The 17,373-nt window shown below is 44.4% G+C and overlaps 1 protein-coding gene across 3 annotated transcripts in view; it reads right to left on the bottom strand.

The window, feature by feature from the left end:
* The window catches only part of POLR3A (RNA polymerase III subunit A), a 567,405-nt gene that overhangs the window by 310,730 nt on the left and 239,302 nt on the right, over positions 1–17,373 (bottom strand). For all 3 annotated transcript variants that reach the window (XM_069753076.1, XM_069753078.1, XM_069753077.1), the window contains exons 11-14: positions 11,769–11,909; positions 3,823–3,892; positions 436–563; positions 210–348 (exon numbers count right to left, since the gene is read on the bottom strand). In XM_069753076.1, the coding sequence (XP_069609177.1) occupies positions 210–348; positions 436–563; positions 3,823–3,892; positions 11,769–11,909 (478 nt within the window). The remainder of the gene's footprint in view (positions 1–209; positions 349–435; positions 564–3,822; positions 3,893–11,768; positions 11,910–17,373) is intronic.

Below are 17,373 nucleotides of genomic sequence, written 5' to 3' on the forward strand. Positions count from 1 at the left end.
AAGGGGTTAATCCGCCCCGATCGGTCACAACACCAGCTGAGTCCGATACTGCAGGGTGCTAGCTGTCATATACAGTGGTGGCGCTATTCCCTTATTCCCAGCTGCCGTTTTAAAATGGCAGTGAGGGAATAAGTACCCTTAATGACCGCTGTCTTAATAGCTATTGGCGGTGGTTAAAGGGTTAAAGTTTGAAGATACACAAGACTTACAAGAGTCGTTATAGCACAGATCCTCTCCTTTTCCACAGTACTGTTTTCCCTTAGTACGCAGGTTGGCACGGACAGGATTGTCCATACTTGGTTGCAAGATGATGCTGAATATTTGCTTTCCAGTCCACAAAGTTACAGGCTATGGAAGTGAAAAGAGAAGGATTGCGTGAGCTACAAATCACAAAACCTACAATAACTATTCATGCTACTGATTCTGGACAAATACCTTCAAGATTACTGGATGGGGCAGACGGACTTTTATCTTCTCATCTTTACCGACTAAGACAGATGCAATAATTTGACAAGCTTTGGAACGGTCAAAAAATGTGTCCTTGAGAGTGAGGAGATAGGCCGCTGGTAAAGGTGGACATTATTAAAATGGTATTGTGGTGCTTTCTATACAAAGCACATTTATTAACAGTAGATAAAAAGATAATAATTAGACATATAGAAAACATAGTTCCATGCAGAATTGTTAAAGCACAATAATTTCAAGAAGGGTAACAATTCCAAAATAAAATAAACTCCAGTGATCTGTCATTCATGGCTCACTCTTCATCCTATGGACTAGTGCATATTGTTTTTCTATACCACTCCACCAGGCAAAGAAAATAACCGTTTTATCATATGATCAAAATATACTGCGCACCATACGTGTGAATATCCCTTAATGTGTTTCTCATGTTTTTTTCGAGTAATGCTGACCTTTCTTTCTATTATGTGGTAATCTTCATCCTTCTCATCAGTAGAAATCTAGTATTCGGCACTGGTTTCTGGCTGCATTTACTGAAGATGATTACCTGTGTTTTCATCTTTTTTCTCCCATGTGGGATGATGCATTTATACCTGCAGGGGCTGTGTCCTCATCTTTTGTACTTCTGAACTATTGTGTAATGTTCACAAACAACTATGCTAATAGATTCCCTTTAAGAAGGACAACCTATCAGCACAATTTTACACCCCAAACTATTGATATTTGATCTATTTAAAAAGACAAGTCCAGCAAATACCCTCATGTTGTCAGTCCGAAATGCAAATAAGGCTAAAGATCTATGGTAGATCTAAAGCCACTTTCACTCAAAATCTATTCCTCATGTAGCACTGACTCTTCCTCTTGATCAACTGGACTATCAGGCGATTGTGATGGTAGATATATTGAAGATGGGCTACCACAGATTGTGGTGCTTAAAGAGAATTTGCTAGCAGGATTTCACACCCAACACTATTTATATGTGCACGCAGCTCTCTCATAGACTAGCCCAGAAAAAAGTTGCCATGGAAAGTCCATTCCTCCATTACAGAGAAATTAACATTTGAATTGATATGCAAACGAGGCTGGAGTGCTATGGTAGATCTGAAGCCACTTTCACTCCAACGCTATTCCCCAACTAGCACCACCTCTTCCTCCTTCTTGACTGATGGATCCTTTGCATGAAGTCATACAGCATAGAGGCTGGTAGTCAAGCAAGAAGAGGTGTGCTAGAAGGGGAATGAATCTGAAGTAACAGAGGCTTCAGATCTACCACAGCTCTTCAGCCTCATTTGCATATCAATTCAATTGTTGATTTCTCAGTAATGGAGGAGTGGACTGGCCATGGAAACATCTTGCTGGACTAGTCTATGAAAGCTGCATCTACTATATAATTGTCTAAGGGTCACTTACGTCTGTCCTTCTGTCTGTCACGGTTATTCATTTGCTGATTGGTCTCGCCAGCTGCCTGTCATGGCTGCCGCGACCAATCAGTGACGGGCACAGTCCGGAAGAAAATGGCCGCTCCTTACTCCCTGCAGTCAGTACCTGGCGCTCGCATACTCCCCTCCGGTCACCGCCAGCACAGGGTTAATGTCGGCGGTAATGGACCGCGTTATGCCGCGGGTAACGCACTCCGTTACCGCCGCTATTAACCCTGTGTGTCCCCAACTTTTTACTATTGACGCTGCTTATGCGGCATCAATAGTTAAAAATGTAATGTTAAAAATAATAAAAAATAAATAAACCTGCTATACTCACCCTCTGTAGTCCGCTGAGCCGCTCCCGCCGGCCGCCATCTTCCGCTGCAGTTTCCGGTGGCAAAGATGGTATGGCAGAAGGACCTGCCATGACGTCATGGTCATGTGACCGCGGCGTCATCACAGGCCCTGCGCGACAAGGACCTGCCATGACATCACGGTCATGTGACCGCGACGTCATCACAGGCCCTGCGCTAGAAAGACCTGCCATGACGTCACGGTCATGTGACCGCGACGTCATCACAAATCCTGCGCTCTGATACCAACCCTGGGACCGCAAGCTGCCGTGGACTACAAGGGGTCTTCGGAAAGGTGAGTATATGTTTATTTTTTCACCTGTGACAAACCTGGCTGGGCAATATACTGCATAGCTGGGGAATATACTACGTGACTGGCCAATATACTACGTGGCTCTGTGCTGTAAACTACTTCGCTGTGCAATATACTACGTGGCTCTGTGCTGTATACTACGTCGCTGTACGATATACTACGTCACTGGGCAATATACTATGTGACTGGGCAATATACTACGTAAATGGGCAATATACTACGTGGGCTGGGCAATATACTATGTGACTGGGCAATATACTACGTAAATGGGCAATATACTACGTGGGCTGGGCAATATACTATGTGACTGGGCAATATACTCCATCACTGGGTAATATACTCCGTCACTGGGCAATATACTACGTCACTAGGCAATATACTACGTAACTGGGCAATATACTACGTGGCTGGGCAATATACTACGTGGCTGGGCAATATACTACGTGGCTGGGCAATATATTACGTGGCTGAGCTATATACTACGTGACTGGGCAATACACTACGTAACTGGCCAATATACTACGTGGCTGCGCAATATACTACGTGGCTGGGCAATATACTACGTGGCTGGGCAATATACTACGTGGCTGGGCCATATACTACGTGGCTGGGCCATATACTACGTGGCTGGGCCATATACTACGTGGCTGGGCAATATACTACGTGGCTGGGCAATATACTACGTGGCTGGGCAATATACTACGTGGCTGGGCAATATACTACGTGGCTGGGCAATATACTACGTGGCTGGGCAATATACTACGTGGCTGGGCAATATACTACGTGGCTGGGCAATATACTACGTGGCTGGGCAATATACTACGTGGCTGGGCAATATACTACGTGGCTGGGCAATATACTACGTGACTGGGCAATATACTACGTGACTAGGCAATATACTACGTGGCTGGGCAATATACTACGTGGCTGGGCAATATACTACGTGGACATGCATATTCTAGAATACCCGATGCGTTAGAATCGGGCCACCATCTAGTGTAAATATAAATAGTTTGAAATTCTGCTGACAAGTTCCCTTTAAGCACCACAACCTGTGGCAACTCATCTTCTATATCTCTGCCATCACTGTCGCCTGATATCACTGGATAATCTTGTTGATTGGTGTTCATGTTTGGCCATTCTTAAACTTTTTCAGGAAACATTGTGAGCCTCACATAGGAAACATAATTCCTTTTACTCACAGCCCTATTGGCTATTGCTTTGAGGTACAGTTCAAACTGCCCAGACATTACTTTACAGTAACATCACCTACCTGTAAGAAAGTCCTGAATAGCAGCAATAAGTGGCTCCCCATTACGTGGTGTGACCAGGTTAGCTTTAGTCTGAAAAACATGTTAAAAGTAAGTATTATACGCACACAAAAAATAACCCCTCTATGATCAGTAAATCTTTAGTCTTTGGCCCTTTGATTTATTTTCCCAGTTTCTTCCAATTGTCATAACTTTTTTGTCTAACAACAGAGCTGAACGAAGGCTTGTTTTCTGCAGGACAAATTGTAGTTTTCAACGGCACCATTCACTCTACCATATAACGTAGTGAAACATGTAGAAAAAAAAACTATGGGAAAGCGGTGAAAAAAATTCAATTCAGTCATAGTTTTTTGCGTTTTCCTGTTACGGCATTCATTATGTGGTAAAAATTAGATAGCAGTATGACTGATCAGGTCAGTGAGAGTGCAGAGATACCAAATGTATGTGTTCTTGTTATATTGTAGAGGTGGAAAAAAATTCATGTAACCTTTTATTTGTCTAAGCTACTGAAAATGCTCCATCCATAATTTTAAATTATGCAGATACAAAGGGGTTAAATAGTGTTGTTTCCGATAAGGCCTCTTTCACACTTCAGTCTTTCGGTGTCAGTCAAAAACCGCCATTTTCGTGAAATGGCGGATCCGCCATTTTTTTTTGGCGGATCCGCTATTTTCCCATTGACTTGCATTAGAGACGGATTGTGGCGGATGGTCGTCCGTACCATCCGCCATGCGACGGATCCGTCGATATTTGGCGGACGTTGTCTAGACATTGACGGACTTTGTAACGTTTTTTGGCGCCGCCGAAAAGGCGGACCGCGGCGGATCCGTCGTGTCCGCCTTTTTTTAGAATGGGCGCCTATGGGCGACGGATCCGTCGCGATCCGCTTTTTGGCGGATCCGTCGCCTCAATCCGCTTTTTTTGATTGAGCATGCTCCAAAAAGTGGATACTTTGCCCAGACAACCCAAAAACTATATAAAGAGGACAGGTCATTCCCAAATGTACCAGCCAGCAAGAGAGACCCTTCAATGCAAGAGAGACCCAGCCAGACCCTGCCAGCAAGACCTTGCCAGCCAGCCAGAGAGGCCCTGGCAGCTAGCCAGAGAGGCCCTGCCAGCCAGAGACACACTGCCAGACCCTGCAAGCAAGACCTTGCCAGCTAGGCCCTGCCAGCCAGCCAGAGAGGCCCTGCCAGCCAGCCAGAGAGGCCGTGCTAGCCAGACCCTGCCTGAGACAGCCATGTGAGTACTGCCATCCAGCGTGCATGTGTATATGTGTGTGTGTGTGTGTGTGTGTGTGTGTGTGTGTGTGTGTGTGTGTGTGTGTGTGTGTGTGTGTGTGTGCGCGCATTTGTGTATGACGTACTGAGTACAGCAATAGCTTTTAAAACCTGAATCCAACCTGAGGCCTGCCGTCGCCCTGCAACAGCCAGTGCCCTGCTACAGTCCAGATCCACCCCGAGGCCTGCCACTGTGAATATATCAAGCTCCAGCTGGAGGACTGATGGCCGTGTGTGTGTGTGTGTGTGTGTGTGTGTGTATTTTTGTACTGCTGTGTGCTTTTGTATGTATGTGTTCACGTGCCTGCACCTTATTATGCCTTCGTCAATATTATGCCTTTTCATGTGTTATGCTTGCGTTATGACTCTGCTAGCAGGTATGTTTGTTTGCATCTTGTTGGTTGCATGTGCATTTGTCAATGCCATATTGGTTAATGTTGATTTTTGATGTATTTACTAAAGGTACCGTCACACGCTGCAGCGATACCGACAACGATCCGGATCACTGCAGCGTCGCTGTTTGGTTGCTGGAGAGCTGTCACACAGACAGCTCTCCAGCGACCAACGATGCCGGTAACCAGGGTAAACATCGGGTTACTAACTGCAGAGCCGCGCTTAGTAACCCGATGTTTACCCTGGTTACCAGTGTAAAAGTAAAAAAAAAAAAAGGTGAATTCCGCTGTCTGTCCCCGTGCTGTGCTTCTCTGCATTGTGAGCGCCAGCCAGCCGTAAAGCAGAGTACAGTGGTGACGTCACCACTCTGCTTTCTGGCCGCTGTGCTTACACAGGGCAGAGAAGCAGAGCGCCGAGGGACAGACAGAAGGTGGCTGTGTGTGCGTGCGCCTGCCCTGTTTATATGTTTTTCATACTATGCTGGTATTTTGAATAGCTGTGGTGTAAAATGTGTTTTGTGTGTGTGTATAAATGATGTGTGATGTGTTCTGCAGCTTTGTTGTTTTCCATAATGTACTTGTATTTCAAATAAAGAGCAGTGTAGCTCCTACTGTACCCTAAAAAAAAGAAAATTTTAAAAAATATAGTAATAAAAATTTCATAAAACTGTCAGTAGTCTCATTTCAAGATAAATGTAATATTGGGTAAACATGCAGTAAAGGTTATATATACAAATGTGTAATGCAAATCTTTGTTATAGAATATGTTATCTGGTTTTAGAAAATACAAACTGTAGGGTAATCATAATTAACAATTTTGGGGATTGGTATTTTAATTTCAAATGAGTAACGTTTTTTATAAGGTTAAACTTTGTTTAGGTGGGTTTTACCAGCATGCGCATTGCGCATATCAAGTTCTAAGTAGTTTTGGTGTTGTTTTAAAGGGATTTTTTGGGTTTTTTTTTTTTGTGGGGAAACAGGAGGTAGAGGGTTTGGCAGCTTGTGCATCAAGCATATCAAGTTTGACGGTTAAGAATTTTTTTTTTCTTTTGTGGTGGGGGAAATCAAAAATAAGTTGGCACTGTAGGTACTGTAGTAGGTACTGACCCAAGACGTACACAAGCAGGCTCCCCAATTTTTTTAAAAAGTTGTAAGTGTAAAGTCCCTACAGCTGCATCTATCCTTTTGTATAGTAGCTTAGAACTCTCTTTATACTTGCAGATTCTAGGGACCAAGAGGACCCAAGCAAGGGACCGACCGACCCAAGCTATACGCAAGCCCCAAGTTTTGGAAACAGATGTAAGTGTAAAGTCCTGAAAGCTGCATCTATCTATCTATCCTTTTGCATAGTAGCTTAGAACTCTCTTTATACTTGCAGATTCTAGGGACCAAGAGGACCCAAGCAAGGGACCGACCGACCCAAGCTATACGCAAGCCCCAAGTTTTGGAAACAGATGTAAGTGTAAAGTCCTGAAAGATGCATCTATCTATCTATCCTTTTGTATAGTAGCTTAGAACTCCCTTTATGCTTACAGATTCTAGGGACCAAGAGGACCCAAGCAAGGGACCGACCAACCCAAGATAGACGCAAGATCATAATGTCTTCTTCTGAGAGCCCCCCAGCACATCATCAGCAAACTGAGGTGTTAATTTTTTTTCTTCATAAATTTTTTATTTTGGTGCAACAATGGCAATTGTATTTTAAGCCTTTATGTGTTTATTCTGTATTCACAGGAATATGAAGCAGAGGGGCTAACAGAAGGAGACGGACAGGGTGGAGAAATACAAGGAGCGGGAGCGCATAGTGTAAGTTTTGAACAGACCGATTCTCACATACAATGCACTACACCCAACACAAACATTCAGCACAGCACACAATACATATGCCTCGATCAAAGAACATTATTAATTTTTTTTTTTTTTTTTTTTAAATTAGTCTTCACAATCCGGGGCTCGACGTAGAGTTCCTCAAAGCACCTCCCATAGTCGTCGGAATGATAATCGCGGCGGTCGCCGAAGAGTAAGTTCCTTTTTTGTTTGGTGTTTAGTAAAATGTAAAATTCATGTGTTGTAATCTTTCCCTTTTTATTCTTATCTTTTTGTTAGGCTTCACAGCGTGCTCCCGAACAAGATGATGAAGAGGAGGGCATCGATGTGAACACCCTCATCGAAGCAGTACAAAGTCGGGAGCCGCTGTGGAACATGTCGGACCGCCGCCATGCTGACCAGTTAATCACCCGACGGCTATGGCAGGAAGTGTGCAGTGCTGTTATGGATAACTGGGAGGAACTCGATGCTGGGGCCCAGGATCTAGCGCGTAAGTATTCACACTTCATAACCTTATGTTAGCATGATTTAATGTGGTGTATAGTAACCAATTTTTGCTTTCTCTTTCCAGGTAACAGGATTATCGTGCGGTGGCGGTCACTCAGGGATCGCTTCAAGAGGGAGTTTAATAAGGAGATGCAGGCCCCGAGTGGATCTAGAGGACGCAGGAGCAGATACAAACATGCCAGAGCCCTGTCGTTCCTCCGCTCAACGCTGTTGAGCAGAAGGTAAATATTCAACACCACATATTTTCAGTCAAACTGTAAAAATGTGTAACCTTCAATTTTTTTTTGCAGCAAGGGCAATTGTAATATCCAGATACTAATTTTTTTTTTTTCTTCTTTAACAGCACTTTCTGCAGCACTCGGGAGCCTGCATCAGAGTTGCACCCCTCTGGAGCGATCCCTCAAGAGTCCGCCACCGGGGACCACGTCGACCCCTCTGTTTCTGCACCTTCCCTTTCGTTTGATCCCTCAGCCTCATCCACCAGCGCTGGAGCAGCAGGGCGGACTTCGTCACTTGAAGCTGCAGGTGATGAGTTAGAGTTCCCTTTACCCCACCCCTCTGCCACTGCCGCAACATCTAGACCAACTTTGTGGTCAGGACGGCAGCGCCAGAGAGGTCAGGAAAGGAGCTATGCGCCTGACTTTTTGCAGCTGAATGCATCCTTTCACAGTGCCATCAAGCTTTTGAGTGAGCAAACGTCTGCTGGGTACAATATGCTTAACAAAAGCATACTTGAACTCAGCAGTCGTCTTGATAGGATGCAATCAGATGCAAACCAGTCACCAAGGCACTGTTTTTTTCAGTCGGTCCTCAGGCACATGGAAAATCTAACTCCTGACCTGCAGATGCATGTGATGCAAGGCTGCCACACTGCTCTAGCGCAGGCGATGTCCCATGCCCCTCCACCTACCCTTCATGTGTCAACACCTTTCCCCTCTCAATCCACCGTCTATCCTCCCGTCCGTCCTCCTCCCGTCCATTCTACTCCTTCGTCATTTGTTCCTTCCCCCCTTAGTCTTTCCCAGTTTTTACCGTCCCCCTTCCATTCTTCCCCTTTAACTTCTCCGTTCCCAATCCCACCAACACCTTCATACCTCCCACACACCACATCTGCACCTCAACTCTCTACACAACCTCATGTTTTCACCACCCATTCCACTTCTGTTCCTCCCCGTGATGTCCTGTCCCCCACTCTCGACGTGGTCCGCCCTGTCAGCCCCTCCGCTACTATCTCCACCCCAAACTATGAGAATCTGTAAAAGTCAATAAATAAACAGTTTTTTGGTTTAAAAACAATTTTATTGTCTTTCTTTTTTTTTTTTTTGTAAAGTTTTTAAGTCACCAAGGTTATGGCAATAGTAACAATAACAGTGTTTAAAGGGTACCGTTGCAAAACATACAATGCTGCATTAAAGTACAAAGATTTTGTAAGCAAACAAAAAATGGTATTTTTACAAGTGTAAAAAGAAAATTTTTTTTACACCATTTCATACTGCCAGTCAACTGATCCTGCAGGAGACATGAAGTAGTCTGCAAAACTGTCCCGCATTCTGGAGACTGCTACTGGACTGCAAAAAGTGGGGTTTTGGTAATCCCGTAAGGTGCTTTCTGAAACATTATCCTCCAGGGAAACTTGTTCTTTTGATAAAACAAAATTGTGCAGGACAACGCACGCTTTGACCACATCATCGACAGTTTCAGTCTGCAGTTTAATTGCAGTTAGCAGGACTCTCCATTTGGCAGTTAAGATGCCAAAAGCACATTCCACTACTCTTCGTGCTCTGGTTAAGCGGTAATTGTAAATTTTTTTCCTCTGGGTCAGTCCACTACTTCCAAAGGGTTTCAGCAAGTGTGGGGAAAGCCGGAAGGCATCATCTCCAACACAAACAAATGGTAATGGTGGACCAGTGGTTCCAGGGAGAGGTCTAGGGGGCGGAAAATCAAATGTCTCTCCATATAAACGGCGCCCCATTGGTGAATTTTTAAAGATTTGTGAATCATTTGCGCGTCCATACGCACCGATATCAACAGCGATGAACTTGCATTGTGCATCGGCTATGGCCATCAACACAATAGAGAAGTACTTCTTATAGTTATAAAACTGTGATCCAGAGCCTGAAGGTTTGACGATCCGTATGTGCTTTCCATCAACTGCTCCAACACAATTTGGAAACTGGCAAATTTGATGAAAATTTTGGGCGATCTCCAGCCACCTCTCCTGTGATGGCTCTGGGATGTATTCCACTTGTAGGCACTCCCACAATGCCCGGCAGGTATCTCTGATGATCCCCGAGATGGTGGATATCCCAAGTCGAAATTGGAAATGGAGGGATGAGAACGACTCTCCAGTTGCAAGGAATCTGTTAACAAAACGAAAAGACAATAATTAATAAAAAATTCAAAAAACATTACAGTTATAAGTCTGATGAATGAGAATCATTTAAAAAAAAACTTACTTACCGAATAGTCACCATCAGACGCTCTGCTGGTGATATTGAGAATCGCATCTGGGTGTCTCGTCTCCGTATACAGTCTTCCACATAGCCCAATAAAAACTCGAAATTTTCAGCTCTCATCCTCACATAATTGAAGAACTTTTGAGGGTTTTCCCTTAGTTCCATGTAAAGCGTGGAATAAACACCACGGGTCATATGTTGTGCTGTGATGGGATGGATCCACAGCCTTCTCTTCCGCCGCTGCCGTAGGATGCGCAGTCTTTGTTCCTCCCTCTCTCGAACGCTGACTGCCAACTGATTTGCCTCAAAAGTAAAATCCGCATAGATCTTTGCAATGTTCGCCAGGACTCCTTCCATTTCTGCCACTTTCTCTACAACCTTTCAAAGATGTGGTGTAAATACACGCTATATATAGTTTTCCAGTAGTTTCCAGTAGCCAATCACATTGAAATCCTCCCCTTTTAAAAAACGGATCCGTCAAAAAACGGTTACAACGGATGTTAAAACGGTCGCAACGGTTCTAACGGATCCGTTTTTTTAACGGATCAGGGCAGCTGATCCGTCAAAAAAACGGATCCGTTAGAACCGTTTTTCCACAAAATTTGACGGATCCGTCGATCCGCCACGATGTCGGACCTAACTGACGCCACACAACTGAAGTGTGAAAGAAGCCTAAGGCTACGTTCACATTTGCGTTGTTGGGCGCAGCGTCGGCGACGCAACGCATCCAACAAGACATGTGCACAACGCAGCGTTTTGCGACGCATGCGTTGTCGTAAGATCCTACAGATCAGGAATTTTGGCGCAGGGAAAACGCTACAAGTAGCGTCCTCTGCGCCCTGTCTTGTGCGTCCATATGACGCATGCGTCGTAAAACGCAGTACAACGCATACCGGCGCATGTCCATTTGCCCCCCCATGTTAAAGATAGGGGCACATGACGCATGCGTCGGTATGCGTCGCCGACTCTGCGCCCAACAATGCAAATGTGAACGTAGCCTAAGACGACAAACTTTTTTTTTCATAAAACACACAATTGGTTGGTGTCTAGGCTGTAATACGTTTTTTTTTAAGCCATAAATTAATGGTTCAATGAATATAACTATTAAAGTGGGTTTCAGATATGACAAAGTTTTAGCATTAATTTGCAGCAAAAACCAGTAGGTGTTCAAGGCAGATATTTCAGGAGAGTTTTCCTATTTTGCATTAAGAAGGGTAAAACTCAATGTGAATTCACAGCAACACAATGACATTTGCAAAATCAGAATGGGATTTTATAAACTGTGCAGAAAACAACCACTAACTTTTCATTAATGGTTGTTTACTGCACGGTTTACAAAATCCGATCTTACATATCTTAAGGCCTCTGGAGCAACTCAGCAAGATGCAACATGCAACCGAGGAAGTCTTACAAGAATATTTGCAATTATTATTACATGAAAACAGGAGCTTATATGATGCGCTTGGATCTAGTTGGAAGCACTTACCCCCATCAACACATAGGCTTCTGCCTTGGCTTCTTCTGTCTGGGGGAGATGAAGGTTCATTTCGTCCCCATCAAAATCAGCATTGTATGGTGTGCAGACACATTCATTGAAGCGGAAAGTTCTATGTGGTTTCACTTTGGCCTACATAGGAAAAATATGCAGATGTTAGCAATCATGTGGGCTACTTTATAACAAAAACTGGAAATGGCAATTGAGATAAACATGAACAAAGTAGCAAATCAATGAGCAGGATCCAAAAGGGTTTATAAATCACTGCAAAATCCACAGGGTGTGTGCCAACTGGTGGATAAGAATAGTGAAACTCACACTGACTGGAAAAAAAGGGACCACAATAATGAAATAAAGGTACCGTCACAGTCAGCAACTTTGCAAAGAGAACGACAACAATCCGTGACGTTGCAGCGTCCTGGATAGCGATCTCGTTGTGTTTGACAAGCAGCAGCGATCTGGATCCCACTGTGCCATCGCTGGTCGGAGCTAGAAGTCCAGAACTTTATTTCGTCGCCAGGTCGGCGTGTATCGTCATGTTTGACATCAAAAGCAACGACGCCAGCAACGAGCATAGGGCCCCTAGATGTGTGTCGGATCGGTACACTCCGGCTGTTTGACATGGAGCTAACAACCAGCGAGAACGAGAAGTGAGTCGCCGTTACGTCACTGGATCGCTCCTGCATCGTTCTGGAGTTGCCGTGTTTGACGTCTCTACAGCGACCTAAACAGCGACGCTCCAGCGATCTACTTTAGGTCGGCTCGCTGTCTATATCGCTGCAGCGTCGCTGAGTGTGACGGTACCTTTAGTTTGGCCTCATCTCCATGATACAACACATCTAACACAGAAGCCAGCACAGACTGGTCCCTAATCACAGCAGTGCAGATAAGCTGCTGCATGGTAGAGCACTGTTCCCACAGAAGCAGGCAAACCGGACTAAACCAGAAAAAAACCACTATTACGGAGCCAAATTTTTGAAATCTGACCAGTGTCACTTTATATGGTAATAACTCTGCAGCGCTTCAACAAATCCCAGTGATTTTGAGATTTTTTTTTCGTGACACATTATACTTTATGATAATGGTAAATTTATGTCAATATGTTTTGTGTTTATTTATAAAAAATATCAAAAATTTGAGAAAAATGTTAAAAAATTAGCAATTTTCAAACTTTGAATGATTATCCCTTTAATCCAGATGGCCATATCACAGCAAACCATAATGAATAACATTTCCCACATGTCGGCTTTACAGCATCACCATTTGTAAAATGTTATTTTATTTTGTTAGCATTTTAGGAGGATTAAAAATGTAGCAGCAATTTTCATTTTTTTCAAGGAAATTTACAAAATGTATTTTTTTAGGGACTTATCCATGTTTGAAGTGACTTTAGGGGTCTCATATATTGGGAAACCCCCAAACGTGATACCATTTTAAAAACAGCACCCCCTGACATATTGAAAACTGCAGTCAGGTAGTTTATTAACCCTTCAGGTGCTTTACAGGAATTAATGCAAAGTGGCATGACAGAAATGAAAATGTGCATTTTTACCACCTAAATGTCTCTAACTTCTGAACAGATTACTACAGCCGTCAGACTCTATGGCCGCTATTTGGTCATGAATTGCCATGGCAAACATCAGGGCCACACAATCATGATCTGAGGGCACCAATTGGGATAAATAGGAAGCCCCCACACTCTGTTAGCCATTTATAATGATGTAGTCACTACTGACAGCAGCATCTAAGGGGTTAAACAGATATGGATGGTGCAAACACTGATCGTGGCTGATGCAGCAAGTTGTTGGCTATAGTGGACAGCCGACAGCTGCTGGATTGTCACCTGTATGGGGAGGCTATGCTCTTATATAGCAGGTCAGTTAAAAGGCGTATTGGCGGTCATTAAGGGGTTAAGCAGCACAAGTAACAAGACCACCTCACAAAACACTATAAGAAAACACAATTGGCAAAAAAATAAGGTTTTTGGCAGTCTAACACAAACAGTATAGACAGGCTTTACTTTATCTGGGAGCATGGCCATATGTACAACATGGACAACACTTATGAATACATCTCTGATACTAGTAAGAAAGTGCAGAAAGTTGCAGGAGAGGAAAGTGGACTGAAGAGAAGTGGTGAAACACATGATAAACTCATACAATTATAACAAAAAGGTGCAAAAAATTAAGCAAAAAACAGGCTGGTGAGCACGAATGCATACATATGATGAACGCACTCTGTACTGAAGAAACAGCTGGAGAAAACATGGCTGTGGCATAGGTAACAGAGAAAACCAGACTAGTTGTCGACTAACTCCCCTCCCTATACGCCACTAGGTGGCACTAATGCGGCATTCTGACAAGGTGGCTCTTTTAGTTCGGGTCCCTGGCACTGCTGAAATAATTGCTTTTGAAATTTGTCCCTCATATCTCGAAATCGCCACGGGGGCAGGTCTTTCCCCCCTAATCCAGATGCCTCACAGCCGTCACTCATTGCCTCTGCGCGACGGGCGCCGCCTCCTCTTCCTTCATTAGCGTTCCAGGCGCCTGCTCTAAGTTCGAAGGGCAGCGCAACTGCGCATGCCCGAAGAAAAAATAGCAGCGCAGGTGGAGGTGCAGGAGCTGTACACTGTGAGGGCAACCCTGACTTGGCGTAGGGCCCCCAATCCTCGGCATCAGGAGGATGTGTTCCATCCCAAGGTCAGACTGAGTCCCAGCTTACACTATGTTAACCCAGTGTGCCGACATTGAGATGTACTGTTCCTGCCCACAAACACTTGTCCACGTTTCCGTGGTTAGGTGGACTTTCCCAGTAACAGCATTGTTGAGGGCACGGGTAATGTTGTGGGATACATGCTTGTGTAATGCCAGGACGGCACACTGGGAGAAATAGTGGCGGCTGGGGACCGAGTACATTGGGATGGGCGCCACTATCAGGTTGTGGAAAGCTTCAGTCTCCATGAGCCTAAAAGGCAACATTTCAAGAGCAAGTAGATGAGAAATGTGTGAATTTAGTACTGTGGCCTGTGGGGCATTGGTTGCGTTTTTCCGCTTGCGTTCCAATGTCTGGGATATGGACAACTGAAGGCTGTTCTGGGACAAGGACGTGCTTGATGATGGTGCTAGTTGAGTGTGGATTAGACAGGTGCAGGGCAGGAGGCATCTTCGCATGCACTATGGACAAGGGATTGGCTTGCAGGCACAACAATGGGAGAAGCAGTGGTGTCACCCCCAGACACTGTTCCTGGAGCCTGGGGTTCGGCCTACAAAGTCGGGTGCTGGTAGTTTTTCTACCCCTGCTGATGCGGGCATGGCAAGTGGTGCAAATGGCCTGTTTGGGGTTATCGGCAGTCTTTATAATAGAACAAAACGCGGGAAGACCTAACAGTTGTACTGGCAACTTCTGTCATATTACGAGGAACGGTTGCCCGCCTTCTGTCTGCGGCCACCACACTGTTCCTTCCTGCCTGTTGGGGTGCTACGCCTCCCTCCCAATGTGTGCTGCTGCCCTCGCCCTGCATGTCCTCCTGCCAGATTGGGTCAGTTACTATATCATCCACCACCTCGACTTACACTTTCGCACCTTGGTCCTCCTCCTGACTTTCTGGCAATTGTGTCTCATCATTGTCCACCTCTTGTGACACGTTTCCACCATCACCTTCGTGTGACAGTGGCTGCTCAAATATTTGGGCATCTCTACATGTGATCTCATCTTGTCCCGCTTCAAGTGGACCGGACGAGAGGCCCGAATCTATAAATGGAAAAGGGAATAGCTCTTCAGAGTGTCCAAGTGTGGGATCAGTTGTCTCCGGGCACTCGGCATGGTGGGAGGAAGGAGGATCAGGAGTAATATGCGGTACAGATTCACGGCTACTCAGACTTGACCATGTGGAAGATAGGGTGCTGGTGGCAAAGTGACTAGAAGCATTATCCGCTATCCAATCAACAACCTTGTGACACTGCTCTGGCTGCAATAGTGCGATGCTGCTGCGGTCCCCTAGTAATTGGGACAGGAAGGTCGGGCGAGAAGATGTTGGTGTTTATTGTGGACCAATTTCAGCTTGCCCACGGCTTCGGCATGCACCATCACGTCCACTTCCCTGTCCCTTGCCACGCGCCTTGCCCATTTTAAATGGACTACAAATAGCTGAATTCGGAGCGAACTAATATGTGTTCAGTGTGCGGGAAAACCACAGTTTAAGATATCTTGGCTGTAGGTACATTTTTTTTTTTAGCAAACTGGTGTCAATAACTAGGGTAACACCGCAAAAACAGTTGAATGGAGGCACGAAATGCCACAATTTGAAGCCCAGATAGATTAGGCGTCTGAAGGAGATACTACATTGTTCAATATGTGGCATTTTTTACCGCAAAATAGTGTATAGAACTAGGGTAACACACAGCAAAAAAAAGTTGAATGGAGGCCTAAAATGCCACAATTTGTAGCCCACAGATAGATGAGGCGTCTGACGGAGATACCACACTGTTCTATATGGGGCCTGTAATTTTTTTTTGGCCAGGAAAATCGTGTCAATACGTAGGCTAAGACACAACAAAAAAAATTGGATGCCTGAAATGGCACAATTTTGAGCGCAATAATATGTGATCCGTGTGGTGGACAAAACCCAGTGTAAAAAATCTGCTCTGTAGATAAATATTTTTTTGGGCAGCCAAGTATTTTTTGAGCACCAAAATGGTGTCAAGAAATTGTATAAGACACTCCAAATTTTTTTTACATTACCACAAAAAAGGCAGAATTTTCTGCGCACTCAGATGAAATGCTTGGGATGGGCAAACCTGTTTTAAAATAGCTGGATTTTCACGCTGTACTATGAAAAGGATCTTGCTGTATTCTGCGGTGTCAACATGCAAAAAAAGCAGGCTCTGGATTGCTTTGGAATAAAATAATCAGGATTAAGATGCAAAAAAAAAATATTCCTAGCCACCGCTACCTGGGGCCAGGTATACGGTCAATATATATAAAAGGCAGCAGCAGACAGTAATGGAAAGGACCCTCTTGATGTATGCAATGATATCTACAGTACCTAGCAAAAGTATTCGTCCCCCTGGAACTTTTCAACCTTTACCGAAATGTATTGCTTATTTTAAATTTTTGTGGAAATTCAAAAACTGAAAAGTGGAGCGCGTAATATTATTCAGCCCCTTTACTTTCAGTGCAGCAAACTCACTCCAGAAATTCATTGTGGATCTCTGAATGATCTAATGTTGTCCTAAATGCCTAATGAGGATAAATATAATCCACCTGTGTGTTATCAAGTCTCAGTATAAATGCATCTGCTCCGTGATAGTCTCAGGGTTCTGTTTGAAGCACAGAGAGCATGATGAAGACCGAGGAACACAACAGGCAGGTCCGTGATACTGTTGTGGAGAAGTTTAAAGCAGGATTTGATACAAAATGATTTCCAAAACCTTATACATACCAAGGAGCACTGTGCAAGCAATCATATTGAAATGGAGGGAGTATCATACCACTGCAAATCTACCAAGACCCGGCTGTCCCTATAAACTTTGATCTCAAACAAGGAGAAGACTGATCAGAGAAGCAGCCAAGAGGCCCATGATCACTCAGGATAAAC

The sequence above is a fragment of the Ranitomeya imitator genome, chromosome 2 (genome assembly GCF_032444005.1).
Source record: "Ranitomeya imitator isolate aRanImi1 chromosome 2, aRanImi1.pri, whole genome shotgun sequence".
Taxonomy (NCBI): Eukaryota; Metazoa; Chordata; class Amphibia; order Anura; family Dendrobatidae; genus Ranitomeya; species Ranitomeya imitator.